This window comes from Halichoerus grypus, chromosome 4 (assembly GCF_964656455.1).
Source record: "Halichoerus grypus chromosome 4, mHalGry1.hap1.1, whole genome shotgun sequence".
In the NCBI taxonomy this organism is placed as follows: Eukaryota; Metazoa; Chordata; class Mammalia; order Carnivora; family Phocidae; genus Halichoerus; species Halichoerus grypus.
In genome coordinates this window covers 136,550,318-136,567,001 of record NC_135715.1, presented here as the reverse complement: position 1 = coordinate 136,567,001, position 16,684 = coordinate 136,550,318, and the positions used below count along the sequence as shown (strand labels likewise).

Genomic DNA, 16,684 nt, shown 5'->3' with positions numbered 1-16,684 from the left:
TCACACACTTCACCAACTGAGCCAGCCAGGCGCCCATCTGGAGACGTTTTTGATCTTCACAGCTGGAGTGCGTGCTTGTGTGTATGTGCGCACATGTGTATGTTACTGGCATCTAGTTTATAGAGGCCAGCGGTGCTGTTAAACATCCTGTAATGCACGAGTCAGCCCCCACAACAAAGAGTTATATGGCCTAAAATGTTAGTAGTGTCAAGATTGAGAAACCCTGGTATATACGTGCTTTTAGCTTTCCATTTCTCAGTAGAGCTAACATACCCTAATTACTTACTGTATACCAGGCACCATCCTAAGATCTTCACATATATTATCATTTTTACTCTTCAGAACAATCTTATGAGGTAGGTATTACATTTTTTATATTTTACAGATAAGAAAACTATATTTTACAGATAGGAAAACCAAGGCTCAGAGAAATTATATAATCACACAACTAATGAATCAATAGTCTGAAACCCAGGTTTGAATCCATATAGTCTGATTCCAGAATCTGTGCCCTTAATCACTTCTGCCATACTTATATTTCCATTCTGCTTGGACTGTCCTCTTGACTCTGCTTCTGTTTGCTGCTATCAGTCCCTGAAAGTCCTCATTTGTATTCAAGCCTTCCCTCCTCAATCCTGATTTGTGCTGATTAATCCCTTCTCTCTCCTTTTCTTTTGCATTTATTGATCTTAGTTATAGTTTATAGGTATGTTTTTTCTTAATTTGACTTATAAATTTAAAAAATCGTGAATAATACATAATCCAGTGCAGTACACCCAAGAATTCCTCAGAAAATAACTAAATGAATATTCATCACTAATAGTCAAGCAGTTCAAAGGTGAAGAGATGAAACACAAAAACTTTTCACTTCTATTATTGTTTGCGTTATTATTAGTGTTTTATGTTTTACTTATTCTTTTAATTTATGTGATTGACATGCTTAGCACTGGTTTCTTTGAAATACTTGCTAAATATCTTATTGTGTGCTGTGAAATTGATCCTTTGCTGTTGTGCTGCATGTCTAGCTTCATCTAGAATCTATAGTTCCCCTCTAACAGTTTTTCATTCTGAGTGCTAATGAGCGCTTGAAACATTCATTCATTCATTGATTCCTTTATTCTTCACTTCACCTTATGCCTAATTGTGTATCAGGCATATAAGACAGAATCCTTGAGCTTAGGTAACTAGGAGATAGAATCACATATTCTAATACTAGATATACATGCTACAAATCATGTGAATAAAGTAGATATTGTTAACAGTTCAGAGAGCAGATATGGTTAGAGAAGGTATCATGGAGATATCATTTCAGTGACATCTAATTAAGGCCATGAAAGGTATGTAACTTTTCTTGAAAGGCAGAAATAGGGAGGAAGACTATTCCATGCAGAAGGATTAGTAACAGCATTGAAAATGTAAGATGAAATTATTGAGAATGGATCAGTTTGATTAAAAGGTGAGCTATTAATGGGCACCACCATTAGAAAAATTAAAGCTCTGATTTGCTCTTTAGTTTATGTTGTGAATGGCAGAGAGTCTGCATGACTCCTTTATTCATTGCTTATAGTCCTGGTGATAAAGATAACATTCTAGGTTTTGTTAATTTCTCTCTTCGCATTTTTTCCCCTGCTTACAACATAACTCTGTAAAAGGAATAAAAATGGATCTTCCTGGGAGCCAAATTTAGGGTAATGTTAAGCCACTAGTTTTATCATACTTTATTTCAAACAACTCCCTACAACTCCTCTTATGACTCAGGGATGGTAGACATTTAGACCTGGACTCCTTTTAGAATTGTCTTGTAAGATGAGGGGAATTAAACTATGCATTTTCGGGGCGGATTTGATTTGTAATGGAAAGGGTATATATCTTTGAGGCCCAGGGAAAGGAATGGGCAAAAATAGTGACAATTGATGTGAAGAACCTTCTGGGCTTCATGAGTCAGTAGAAGTTTGACCTGCATTAAGCATCTGCCTTCGGCTCAGGTCATGGTCTGCCTTCGGCTCAGGTCATGATCGCAGGGTCCTGGGATTGAGCCCCGCATTGGGCTCCCTGAGCCTGCTTCTCCCTCTCCCACTCCCCCTGCTTGTGTTCTGCTCTCTCTCTCTCTCTCTGTCAAATAAATAAATAAAATCTTAAAAAAAAAAAAAAAAGAAGAAGTTTGACCTGAACTGAGGATTTGTGGAGAGTGAGGGTGGGGCAAGGCCATTTTATAGAGGGCTTTTTCTATTGGCAGAAGGGTAAATGATGTTTTAGAAATTAGGAAGTTAGTGAGATGGTTGTTGAAAAGGTTAATACAACAAAAGCAGCTAGGTCAACATTAGAGATAGAGCAGAATCTCAATAAATATTAATTTAAAATATCATTGATTAAAGTTGTCTTTTATACATTTAAAGTATCTATTATATAGAATAAGGAGTGAAAATGTTATTGAGCGATGAATATTAGTTTTCATTAAGGTACTTTTCTGCCTACTACTTTGGAAAGAGTTGATAGGAAAAAAAGTCAATATATTTCAGCAACTAAAAATGTAAAAGCCTTAAGCAATTGAATATAATTAAGTACAGGTGTTGATTCTGGGTTATAATTCATAACTTTAAGTGATTTTAGGATTCTTTAATGGTGTGGTTGTCTAATTATCTACAATATAAGTACAATAGCAGTAACTGTAAGGCAGAGTATTTTAGTATTCTGTACATTTAAAGAATTATATTGTGTGATATTGTAATGTGTTGCTTTTGATCAGTTAAGTGGCATCAGTAATAACCAAAAGGGTTTTTTGCTTGCTACTGCACTAATATAAGCTTCAGTTTTCCTGGTTTTCATGTCTTTATATCTGTATCTTTTTTCTCTTTGTTCATCTCATTCTTCCTACTTAATGTTTTGTTTTTGAGTTACTACTTAAAAACATCATTTTTAACTTATATGAGCTCTTAAAATTAGGAGAAAATAATAAACAAAATTTCTAAGGTGTCTCAGAACCTGACTGGCCTACTTTACTGTTCTCTCCTAAATATTTGTCTCAAAAGTTGGGGATGATTTTTTTTTTTTTAAAGATTTTATTTATTTGTTTGATAAGAGAGAGAGCACAGCAGAGGGAGCAGCAAGCAGAGGGAGAGGGAGAAGCAGGCTCCCCACCAAGTAGGGAGCCCGATGCGGGGCTCAATCCCAGGACCCTGGGATCATGACCTGGGCCCAAGGCAGACGCTTAACCGACTGAGCCACCCAGGTGCCCCTGGGGATGATTTTTTACTTCTAGCATTGTTTGATTGCTTCCATATAAATTAACTACTTTGTTAAAAGTCCTTCAAAAGTCATTTATAATTTCTGTAATTTTAGATTGGTCTCTCCAAGTTAGCCACATGTGCATTTTATTTTATAAAGCTTTTTGAAAACCTTGGTTAATTTTTGAATATGTCAGAGGGATGGTAATTTTTCTTCCTCTTGGCCAGGATTTAGTTTTCCTATAATGAAAGTGGAGAGGAGAGAGAGGAGAAGCAAAGCAAAAGCAAATTCTATTAGCTACTCATAGTTCTATTTTCTATTCCAGCATTAAACAGTTAGCCTGAAGCATAGACTGGATTATTTGGGGGCCTTTGCTATATTTCAAATAATAGGTTTTCTCCTAGAAAATGAAAGTTAAAGACTTTAAAGGCTACTTTTGATTGATTTGTTATTGTAAATAAGTACAACCCACCAAGTCTAGTTATGCTATTCCACTTATGCCATTGCATCAAGTAATTAACAGTTTATGTTACTAGACCAATTATTTTCACTTTTTTATATGTTTACGAAATATTTTATTTCTCCAGAGGCCTACAAATATATCCATTTAATGTAATTAAAATTTGATTGATAGAACCCTTTTCATTTGCTTCAAACTCTGAAAGCTTAGAGGCTTATATCTATATCCTTTTTAGCAGAATTTTGTTAGCAGAATGATTTTTGGTTCTTTTCTGTATTCCCAGATTCTCCTTGTTCTCTGATATCTTTAAGAAGGTAAATTGATTTTTGAAGTAAATATAATAAATCAAGATGCCCTTTTCCCACTTTATAACTTAAGGAAAGTAGCTTAAACTACACCTCTTATTTAACACAGAGAAAAAGAAATATTACAAGCTTGAGGTCCAGCTATGAATTAGACTCTGTTTTTGCTCAAATTGCTTTTATTGTCAAGATGAGAAGGGGCTTTATGTAGATTAAAACTAGAGTTTTAAAGTACACCTGTAAACCTGGGCTTAAACTACACTACTGAATCAGAGCATCTGGAGTGTTCAATAAACAGCTTTGACTCCTGCTTTAAACCACTCTTCTCCACCGTACAATAAGGAATTTTTGTCATGTCATTTACAGAAAGTAAATAGGAACTCGCATTTTCCAGTGTTTATGAATAAAACTATTGATGTTAAGTGAGTTGTCCATATAAATTTAGCTCTCTCCCTTCTCTTTAAATATTAATGACCTATAGAATTATAAGGAAGTTGGGAATCACAGTTCTGACACTAGGTAGGACTTTGTTTGAAGAATGGATTAGAAATTTGAAAAGATAAAGATTTTTTTGAGCAGGACATCCTTGTCTTGATTTCTAGCATTGTTTTTAATAGTATTTCTTCTACTGGCTTATGAATGTGGCCCCTTTTAGTGATTTGGGGTAGGACTCTGGATTAGAATACAGTTGTTCAAAACCTTTATTTTTACCACATAGGAGAAACTGGAAAGAATGTGAAGTAATGTGGCATACAGGATGTTTTGGTGCTATGATTTAAGATTCAGTATATTTGCGTAATAATTTTTTTCCTAGAGTTTGTACTGTATTTTTTATTTTTATTTATTTATTTTTCTTAGAGTCTGTACTTTGGTTATATAACACCTTTTGGTTTCATGCTTGATTTGGGCTTTGAATCTTACACGTATTGATGTTACCTTAAATGCAAATAAAGATCTCTTGGCTTGAAACCTTGTCATGATATATCTCTCTCTGTCACTCTCTCTCATTTCTTTTATCTAGTTAACATTGTTTTCTTTGGTTAAGTCTCACCGTTCATCCTGCCTGCCTCATATCTCCCATCAGTATCCTAGTGCACTTCGGCAGAGTACAGCAATTCTCTTTTAGCTGGTTCTGTACTTCTGGTTAGCCTTTCTTTTTTTTTTTTTTTTTAAAGATTTTATTTATTTAACAGAGAGAGACACAGTGAGAGAGGGAACACAAGCAGGGGGAGTGGGAAAGGGAGAAGCAGGCTTCCCTCGGAGCAGGGAGCCCGATGTGGGGCTCGATCCCAGGACCCTGGGATCATGACCTGAGCCGAAGGCAGACGTTTAACGACTGAGCCACCCAGGCGCCCCTCTGGTTAGCCTTTCTAAATGCTGCTTTCCATTTGTTACTACCACAAAAACCAATGTTGGCTTCCTGTTGACTATCAGTAGAGATCCAGACTTATATTTCTATTTGGACTTCCCTATCCTTCACACCTACCTGATGTAATAAACTTTTATCTTCTACTACTCCTCGGTACAATTTCTCACTATACTCAGCTTTCCAGTAAGCCTTGTTTATTTCAGTCTTTATTTTTTCCTCTGATGCTTTTCCCTGTTACTTGTCATGCCTTTCTTCATCTTCTTTACCTATACTATTCTTTTCCTATATTTAAAGGCCTTGGTGAATAATTATTAATTAAACCTATACTTAAAGTCCTTGTTAGTGAGTATTATTCTTATTAGATTATATTTGTTTTTCCAAGCACATTGTCCAGTCATTGAAACCAAGGTCCTATTATTTTGATTTTTGTTTTTAATTCTCAAAAGACTTAGCATATTGTTAGATACATAAGTGAGCTTTCTTTAAATGGGGAACTTAGGGGCACCTGGGTGGCTCAGTAGGTTAAGCATCTGCCTTTGGCTCAGGTCATGATCTCGGGGTCCTGGGATCAAGCCCCACATCAGGCTGTCTGCTCAGTGGGGAGTCTGCTTCTCCCTCTCCCTCTGTGCGCACACTCTCTTGTTTTCTCTTGCTCTCTCAAATAAATAAAAAATCTTTAAAAAAATAAATGGGGAACTTATATTTAGCAAAGCGTATTGTGGCTTACATATGTGTTGAGACGGTGACAGTTTATGCACTGGTTAAATAGCAAGGAATTCCTTATCTCTGTATTGTGTAGTGGTAAAGGATGGAAAAAATATAAGTCAAATTGGTCCATCTTGACCACATACCCTCTTATTTCCAAGAAAACTTCAGACATGCGATTTGGAATATAAGGTTTCCGTGATAGGTGGTTTATATAAAGTACTGCTGTGAAGCCTGTACACTTAGAGACATCATGTATTTTAAAATCTATTTCTACATCTAACTAGGGTGCTTTGTTTCTGAAAACTGAATACGGACCAAATTTAAGTAGAAATAGAGCAAAGCAGTTCACTGAAGTCTGGAGTTTCTGAAGTATATTTTTATTTCTAAAATCCTTCCCAGTTAGATTTAGCATCCTTAACAGTGTAGATTTATCTTTCTTATTCAAGTCTTTATGGAATAAGATATTAGACTTTGAGGAGCGTCTGGGTGGCTTAGTAGGTTAAGCGTCTGACTCTTGGTTTAGGCTCAGGTCATGATCTCAGGGTTGTGAGGTCAAGCCCCCTTTCCAGCTCTGTGCTCAGCAGGGAGTCTGCTTGTCCCTCTCCTTTCCCTTCTGCCCCTCCTCCCCCCTCATTCTCTCTCTAAAATAAATAAATAAAATCTTTTTTTTAAAAAAAGGATATTAGACTTTGAATTAATGAGTAAATTGATCAAACTTCAACCCATTTATAATAATTGAAAATAGTTAACTCATTTCTGCCACATCACACAGGAAATAACTATATAGGATGTCCCATGCCATATGTATCTCACCAAGTAATGTATCTGTTTTTTGACTGGTTCTTAGTAAATGAGGCACACAAATATCAAAAGTTACAACTTTAGGGGGCGCCTGGGTGGCTCAGTCAGTTAAGCGTCTGCCTTCGGCTCAGGTCATGATCCCAGGGTCCTGGGATCGAGCCCCACATCGGGCTCCCTGCTCAGCGAGGAGCCTGCTTCTCCCTCTCCCACTCCCCCTGCTTGTGTTCCCTCTCTCACTGTGTCTCTCTCTGTCTAATAAATAAATAAAATCTTTTTTTTTTAAAAAGTTACAACTTTAGTATAAACTGCATTGACATTTTGCGTTTATTCACTTAGTGAATAGGTTTTATAATAGAAATGATTTATATAATAACCAAAAAGAATTTTTGGTTCATCTTATCTGCTATGACCTCAGAATATACTGGAGCCACTCAGGAGTTCTGGGCTGGAAATTCTGTTAATGAGTGTGTAATACAGGGATAAGAGAAGACAGCCAATAGAGACATCAACATTTATGTGGTAGTTAGAGCAAGAAAAGGAATAGCCTAAGAAGAAATGCTGGAGAAAATAGAAGAAAATCAGGAGAATGTGGTTATAAGGAATCAGTGAAAAAGACTATGTCAGTGAAGTTAGCTGCTGAGAGCTCACTCAGAATTCCTGAAGAATGGCTACTTGACGTCCTTGGCATCCTTTTTGAGATCAATTTCTGATAACATGGTGGAGGCATACCAAACTGCAGTGAGTTAAGTTTTAAGTAGGAAGTAAAGTAGAGCAGGTACAGACAGTTCTTTTAAAAATTTCCCTCTGGGGCACCTGGGTGACTCAGTTGGTTGGGCGACTGCCTTGGGCTCAGGTCATGATCCAGGGATCAAGCCCCGCATCAGGCTCCCTGCTCAGCAGGGAGTGTGCTTCTCCCCCGACCCTCCCCCCTCTCATGCTCTCTCTCATTCTCTCTCAAATAAATAAATAAAATCTTTAAAAAAAAATTTTCACTCTGAACTGGAGGAAAGAAAGCAATACTAGAATGGGGATTCATGTCCAAAGGTGACTTAAATGTTAATGGGAGAATATTAGTGGAAATGGAGATGCTACAAATATTGGAGGGAGAGGTGTAATAGATTGAGGTCTCAAGAAATACAAGGAACAATCTGTGGAGTGAATTTCCTTGGGAGAGGATAAGATCCATAGCAGAGACAGTAGAGAGATTGGCCATAAATAGAAGGTATTGTTTCTCTTTTACTGCTGGAAAGAAGGAAGATTGGGTAAAAACAAAAAGGGGCTTTGATATTCCGAACATCCCATGCATTTTCCCTATGAAGGGAAAGATTAAGTCTTTGCTGCTGGGTAGCAAAAGAGAAGTGTTGGAAATGTGAGAAAAGTCAGGACGATTTGAGAAAGGTGCTTTGTTATGAAAGGAAACATTACAAGATTGATGGGTAAAAATCTTTGTGGTGGGGGCGCCTGGGTTGCTCAGTCATTAAGCGTCTGCCTTCGGCTCAGGTCCTGATCCCAGGGTCCTGGGATCGAGCCCCACGTCAGGCTCCCTGCTACACGGGAAGCCTGCTTCTCCCTCTCCCGCTACCCCTGCTTGTGTTCCCTATCTCGCTGTCTTTCTCTCTGTCAAATAAATAAGTAAATAATATCTTAAAAAAAAAAATCTTTGGGATGGAATCCAGTCTCAGCCTAGCTTCTGGTTAATTTTCTCCTATAACAAATCTTTTGATAAGGCAGCTTTACTATAGTTGGTATTATTTTCAGTCACCTATTTTATATGTATAAAAATGTATAGGTATAAAATAATTTTAATGGTAATAGTGATTTTCTCCTTGTGGCTAGTCACTGCAAAACCAAAATTTCAAGTAAAATTTGTGCTAATTTTTCTGCAAGTTAAACTTGTTTATTGTGTTTTAAAAATGACTTTAAAAATGGCTTGTGCAAACAATGCATGTTCATTATAAAAACTTTAAAGCAAGACGGAACTGTTAAAGATTTAAAAATTGCTCAGTAGCTCACTGCCCAGGAATTATTTTATTAGCATTTGGTCAGTGTTATTGAGAGAGAAAGAATTTTATATAAATATGATCATTAGTGTGCTATTTTAAGTAGAATTAGATGTTCTATTTTAAATAGAATACTACAGGGGTGCCTGGGTGGCTCAGTTGGTTAAGCAGCTGCCTTCGGCTCAGGTCATGACCCCAGGGTCCTGGGATCAAGCCCAAGTCCAGCTCCCTGCTTGGTGGGGAGTCAGCTTCTCCCTCTGCCTCTCCTCCTTGCTCATGCTCTCTCTCTCTCTCTCTCTCACATAAATTTAAAAACATTTTAAAAAAGAAATAGAATACTATATTTTATTTTATTGGGTTTGAAAGAAAGAAAAAGGACCAAAGTAATACAGAAGAAATGACTGAACTTTAGGTAATTTTTTCACAAGAGGTATGTTCTCCTACATGATCCTGCTAGAGTTAAGAAAGAGGATCATGAGAACACTAAAAGATTGGAGAAACTATTTTTTAATTACCTGTTTCATCTTTATCTGTCCATCTGTTGATCCCGTATTGGGAAAGATGAGGAAATTAGCACACTTCTGTTTTTACCTCCTTTTCCTTGTCTTCGAATTTTTGTGTTACTATTCTTAACTTTTCATTGTTTATAATACATATGTTCTGTTTTGTTAACTTAATTCTTGCAGTTGTTCAGTCTTATATGTTAGAGTATATTAATGCAGAGTCTATTTGCCATTAATCTCTATTCCTGTGAAACTCTATCCATGAAAAACAGCCTGGCTGGATATAAAATTCTTGAGTCACTGTCTCTTTCCTTAGAACTCTAAAGACATTGCTCTACTGTCTTTTGGCAGTAGAGCTGTCTTGGAGAATCCTGAAGCCTTGTATGTGACTTGATGTTACAGATTTTGTTCTTGACATGTATAGTGTCAATGATTCCATATCAGTTGGTTTACCAACTTGCAGTTGGTCAGTGTTTGTTTTAGTGTTTATGCAAGCTTACTTGGAATGTGAAACTTTGAAAGTGACCGTGATTTCTAAGTGGGCCATCTTCTTGAATGATAGATCTTACTTTGTCACCCCCTAGTCTCTTCTGTCAAATCCTCTTTCCCATCAGACATCTGAGTGTTCGAGTACTCTCTTCACGTGACATCATCCAGACCCATAATTTTAAACATATCTGATAACCCAGTTTTATAGCTTCAGTCATGACCTTCCATCCTACATATGGTCCATCTCTAAAATACATTTCCTGCCCTAGCATTTCTCGTCTTCTCTATTTTATTTCAAGTTACCACTCATTTGGTCATCTCTCATCTGTACTACTACTACTACCTCCTAACTGAGTCTTTCTGCCATCATTCTTTTTTTTTTTTATGTTATGTTAATCACCATACATCACATCATTAGTTTTTGATGTAGTGTTCCATGATTCATTGTTTGCATATAACACCCAGTGCTCCATGCAGAACGTGCCCTCTTTAATACCCATCACCAGGCTAACCCATCCCCCCACCCCCCTCCCCTCTAGAACCCTCAGTTTGTTTTTCAGAGTCCATCATCTCTCATGGTTCACCTCCCCCTCCAATTCCCCCCCTTCATTCCTCCCCTCCTGCTATCTTCTTCTTTTTTTTTAAACATATAATGTATTATTTGTTTCAGAGGTACAGATCTGTGATTCAACAGTCTTGCACAATTCACAGTGCTCACCATAGCACATACCCTCCCCTATGTCTATCACCCAGCCACCCCATCCCTCCCACCCCCCACCACTCCAGCAACCCTCAGTTTGTTTCCTGAGATTAAGAATTCCTCATATCAGTGAGGTCATATGACACATGTCTTTCTCTGATTGACTTATTTCGCTCAGCATAACACCCTCCAGTTCTATCCATGTCATTGCAAATGGCAAGATTTCATTCCTTTTGATGGCTGCATAATATTCCATTGTATATATATACCACATCTTCTTTATCCATTCATCTGTCGATGGACATCTTGGCTCTTTCCACAGTTTGGCTATTGTGGACATTGCTGCTATAAACATCGGGGTGCATGTACCCCTTCGGATCCCTATTTCTGCCATCATTCTTATCCCCTCTCTTAAAGTCTGTTCTTTTTAAATTAGCCAAAGTGGCCTCTTACCATAAATCATATCTTATTACCCTGTCTCCTCTCTACTTACTTAAAACTCTCCAATTAATGGCTTCCCATTACAGCTAAAATAAAATCCAAACTCCCATGACTTACAAATGTATGTGAACTGCTTTACTTCTCCAACTTAACCTCTGTTTACCGTCCTCTGCTGTGGTTCACCCACACTGACCGTATTTCTATTTCTGAAACACTTCAAGCTTGTTCCCATTTTAGGGATTTTATACGTCCTTCTTAGAACCTTATCCTTCAGATCTTTACATTACTGCCTCCTTCTGGCCATTCTGGTCTCAGCTCCAGTGTCATGTTAGAGAGGCCTCCCTTACTATCCTAGTTAAAGTATTGCACAGCGGCATGACCTCTCCCCTACTGCAGTACATGCTGTCACATTAGCTTATTTTACACAGAATAATACCAAAGAAGTTTTAAAAAAGTCAGATTAAATCCTGTCACCAAAATGACCATAATTAATATTTTCAGAAATTTCTTGATTTTATTAAAAAAATGTGATCTCATGTTTTTTTTGACTAAATGAAACAGGAAACTTTGTCACTAATATAAGTGGAAAATTAGTATCACTTGCCAAAATTTAAGATAATAAAAATAAATACAATGAGGGGCGCCTGGGTGGCTCAGTCGTTAAGCGTCTGCCTTCGGCTCAGGTCATGATCCCGGGGTCCTGGGTTCGAGCCCCGCATCAGGCTCCCTGCTCAGTGGGAAGCCTGCTTCTCCCTCTCCCACTCCCCCTGCTTGTGTTCCCTCTCTCACTGTGTCTCTCTCTGTCAAATGAATAAAATATTTAAAAAAAAACAAAAAACAAAAAACAAAAATAAATACAATGAAAACTATGTATTTATTAAATTTTTTAGCCTTTAGAAGCTCTGAGACTGAGGTCTGCTCTGTTGATAAAAAGATAAATTTATAAATGTTAGATATTAAAGACCAACAGCATCAAACTAAGATTTTTCTCTTTGACATATTCAGAAGGACTGAAGAGAATTGAGATGGAAATAACTTTCTAATCAAACAATTCAGTATGATATAGTATAATCTTCAAGATGAGTAAAATCCTCTTCCTTACCAGTACAATGTTTCCCCCAAAGAGAAAGGATGATAATAATTCTAACAAGTATAATAATCATTGTTTTAGTTAAACTGAAGTTGAAATAAATAACTTTGGCCATGGACTAGGGTAAAAATGTTCTGGTGAACTAAGACGAATTATGGGGGGAATCTCTATAAACTCACAAAACTTATTTTAACCTATTCCAAGGTGAATTGAATGACATGAAATGATATTGCTCAAAGCTAATGTTTGAGTGTATTACTATGAAATTTCTTCTAAATTATTAATTCTTACATCATTTAAAAAAATAGAATATGCCCCAGTTACTGAAAGAGTTTATGTGTGGGGCTTTCTGCTAAGCACTTCACATATGTTATCTGATTTAATCATCCCCATTCTCTAAGAGGTAGAAATGTCTTCATTTTAAAGATGTGAAAATAAGATCCTTAGAGATTCAATTATTTGTCTAAGATTTTATGACCAGTGAGCCTGTCTGACTTCAAAACCCTTACTTTTAACCACTAAATCTTGTACGAAAACAGATAAGATGTGGAAGAATGCTCTAATATAAGTATACAGTGAAGTTTGTTGGCCTAGGAGTATATCTTTGGGAAGTAATCTCTAACTTTTTAGAAACTTTCTAAGAATTGGGAAGTTGCCCATATGACCACCAAATTTCTGTAGCTTATATTTTACAGCTGTTTTAGGCCTCATTTCATCACAAGGCTATTTGGTTTTAAAGGGTAACTTTAATGTTCCCTTCACTTAATTTTTATCTTAATTTTTGGCAATATTTTTATCAAAAAAATTTAAGTTCTTCTCATAGTATGTTACCACCTCACATACAAATGAATATAATAATAATAATAACAACAACAACTTTCAGGCATAAGAACAACAATGCAATCCAGAGTGTATAGGGCCTGTGTTTTGAGTTTTTTTCTTATAGTAGGGGAATGGATTAGTGATGATACAGTCATAACTTTCTTTTCTAGCCAAATCCTTGACAGACTCCAGGCAGAGTGTAATCTAGAGGGTAATTTAAAGGTTATAAGATAGACAAGTGGTATTTCCCTTTATTCTGGTTTTCTCTTTGGATTAATTCAGATGATCAGAGAGCTTTATTTTCTTTGCTTCCAGAAGAATTGCAATTCCTAAGTTTCTGTTATCTGCTCGGTTAAAATTGAGGGTTGCAGTTAAGAAATTGTCATTTAAAACCTGCTGATGCATTTACTGTTGTTGAGGACATCGCTATAGTTGTTAACTCATTGGTTCTTACATAAAGATGACTATATAGGATATTTTTCATTTAGAGTGTCATAAAAAGTATAGTTATTTTTATAACTGAACTGACCATACTGTCTTTGTTGCTCTGCCACAAAGCTTTCATTTTTATTTTCCTATTTTATTGTGTCATTTGTGTAAGATGCCTCAAAACATGATAAATATTCTTGTGCTTCCAGGAAGACTTTTTTCATACTTTCCAAATATTCAAAAAATGTACCTAAATCACTGTCTGTCTAGTGTATTTACTAGTAAGATATAATATACATCCTCATTTCTTGCTAATTTTGTTCACATAATTTGTATGGCACTATTTAACATAGCATCAATTTAATGCCAAGACTACTGAAGTATTATTTTAAGTACTTATATTTTAATTGCAACAATATACTTACGTTTTTTAATTTATATTACTGAATAGTTGTACCTTGAGATACAAACAGCTTAATTATTTTTAATTCTAGAAAATTATATTTAAAAATTCTTTGTAATCTGTAATGACAATCTTGGTCTTTGGTATGGAAGAATGAGCTATGCTCACTGTTTTTCTCTTGTTAAACTCAATCAAACTGTCTCTCATGATTCCTATGATATCTTTATCTAAAATAATCAATGCTTTATGTTTGAAAACATCTCATTTTGGGTATATAATCTAGTTGGTAATTTAAATTAAATTAATTTATTTATAAATGTGTTTTTTGTTTTGTGGGTATATCACTGCTTTCTGTTTATAATATTTCTCAGTATTTGTTCATTTTTGTGATACTGTTCTTTATCTGGTAATTTGAGTAAATCCCAGTTGAATTATGTTGCCACATTATGTCTTCAAAAGGGCATAAAGTCAGTACACATGCTTCAGTAATATCTGGTTGTTTTACCCTTATGTTTCCAGTTGGCAATTTGAAATTATGGCTTCAACTGCACTTTAAATATGTGATAATAGCATGTGTTTCTAATAAGGGCCAGCACCATTTTGTTCAGATAGTGTGAATGGTTGTCACTCATATATGACAAATGCACCTTCATCTGCTTCTTTGATAAGCCCCCTAAAAACCATACCCTCAAATCAGGCCGATGAAATTAGCTGCTGTGTAAATTGTGTGTCTGAGTGGTTCATTATCTAATCACCGTCAGAACCACAGTGATAAAGTAGATTGAAGCAGGGAAGAGGTCTGCCAGATGATTTCACCCACCCCCCCACCCCAAATCCGGTTTCCCTTGGAAACCCTAATAGTGCAGTTTAGAACTTCAGTCTCTCATGCCTGGAATTCAGTATCTTTTAATGTACCAAACCTGAAAATAGCAGTAGTTCTGGAGCATAATTTTCTTTCTGTAAAGATCATAATTTTATTTATTTCAATCAGGTTTTGAAATGTTGAGGCTCTTGAATTACTGTTTTGTTGCTAGTGCCCTAAATATTACTAAATAGGACAAAAATATATATATATACTATGTCCTACTTGCAAGAGTTCAGAATAATTTGAATAAGTTGTTAATCTAGGAATCTTTAATAATGGCTTTCTGTATTGTTTATTGGATTGCTTCTCTTTAATTCATTTTAGGTGCTTTTGAAGATGATGATATCACGCATGTTGAAGGAAGTGTAGATCCTATTCGAGATATAGAAATAATACACGAAGAACTTCAGCTTAAGGATGAGGAAATGATTGGGCCCATTATAGATAAACTAGAAAAAGTGGCTGTGAGAGGAGGAGATAAAAAATTAAAACCTGAATATGTAAGTAAAAATTTACAGCTTCTTTGATACTTGAGTTCATTTTTTTATTAAAATTTTTAAAATAATGCATCTAATAAAATAAAATACCTAATATTGTTGTGGAATTTTAGAATCCAAGGATAATTTTTGTTAAAAAATCATGGAGAAACTTCATTTTCTTTTGGCAACAAAGAAAGGGTCATTATGACAGGCTAAAGTGTTCTTAGCAAGGCATATTTAGCAGTAATATTGAGTGAGTGTTCATATGGTTTCTATGTATATTCTCAAGTTTTAATGTTAGAGAAGTGTAGTTTTATGATGAAAAACTTACGGATTTAGAGCAACAACTGAATATGAGTTTTGTGGATTTGAAGAAGTGATTTATACAAGGAATTGGTCTTCCATAGAGGTTGGCTGAATGAATGTACTATTAGAAAGATAATTTTAATCTTTATGGAGTGAAAACATGTGTCATTGTCTTTAATATTCAGATGTGTTTTTTATCATATTGTAGTGAGTAATTATTAGTAAAATATAATAAATGTTTCAAAATCAGTTTTGAAGCTTTTAGTTTAAGTATGATCAAATGGTCTTTTACATTAAAAAACAATGGCCTTAATTATGTATTTTCTTGGGGCACCTGGCTGGCTCGGTGGGTGGAGAGTATGACTCTTGATCTTGGGGTTGTGGGTTTGAGCCCCATGTTGGGTGTAGAGATTATTTAAAATCTTAAAAAAAAATGATATATTTTCACACTTACTAATATCTTCCCTAAACTGTATTTGCTTTTTATGGTTTTTTTTTTTTTTTTTTTGTCATGGGAAAGATTTTCTATCTTTTTAATTTTTCATGTATTTTTAATAGATGTGTTTATTTTTAATTTTCTTACTTCTGGAAACTGTTTATCTTTTTCCTTTTTTATTTATTTGTAATAAGTTTGGGAAACTCAGTCGATTAGGGAGTGCTCCACTCTTTTTTTTTTTTTTTTGGTTAAAATTTTATTTACTTATTTGAGAGAGAGCCAGGGGAGAGGCAGAGGGAGAAGGAGAGAATTTCAAGCAGACTCCGAGCTCAGCGCCAAGCCCACCGAGGGGCTTGATCTCACAGCCCCAAGATCATGACCCCAAGATCATGACCAGAGCTGAAACCAAGAGTCAGACGCCTAACTGACTGAGCCACCCAGGCGCCCCAGGAGTTCTACACTCTTAAGGAAGAAATCAATTGCAGAATCAACCTCTAAAACTTGAGCACACTCTCAGTAAATTATGGTTGACAGTGCCTGATCTGAAACAGGGAGGCGTGTGTTGGGCCACTGATTTCCTTAGTAGTCTGGAACAAGCCCAATCATCTTACTTCTTTTAACATCATGGCTATTTCAGTTATTTCCTATTCATAGAGAATAGAGAAAGGAGAGAGATTTTTCTGAGGGAATTGTGTAAGATTTAGGGCAGAGAAGGGGATTAAAAGTATGGGTATGAAAAATATTCCTTTTTAAAAAGGAAAAAAGGTTGTGAGAAAGATGTTGGGATTGAAAGCAATTCATCTGCCCCAAACAGCATGGTTACTGATTAGAATAAATTCTTAAGCAGTCATCCCTT

The 16,684-nt window shown here is 35.9% G+C and overlaps 1 protein-coding gene across 2 annotated transcripts in view; it reads left to right on the top strand.

Annotated features, from left to right (window-relative positions):
* OLA1 (Obg like ATPase 1) overlaps positions 1–16,684 on the top strand; it is a 189,372-nt gene that overhangs the window by 99,398 nt on the left and 73,290 nt on the right. For both annotated transcript variants that reach the window (XM_036075803.2, XM_036075804.2), the window contains one exon: positions 14,932–15,107. In XM_036075803.2, coding sequence (XP_035931696.1) covers positions 14,932–15,107 — 176 coding nt within the window. The remainder of the gene's footprint in view (positions 1–14,931; positions 15,108–16,684) is intronic.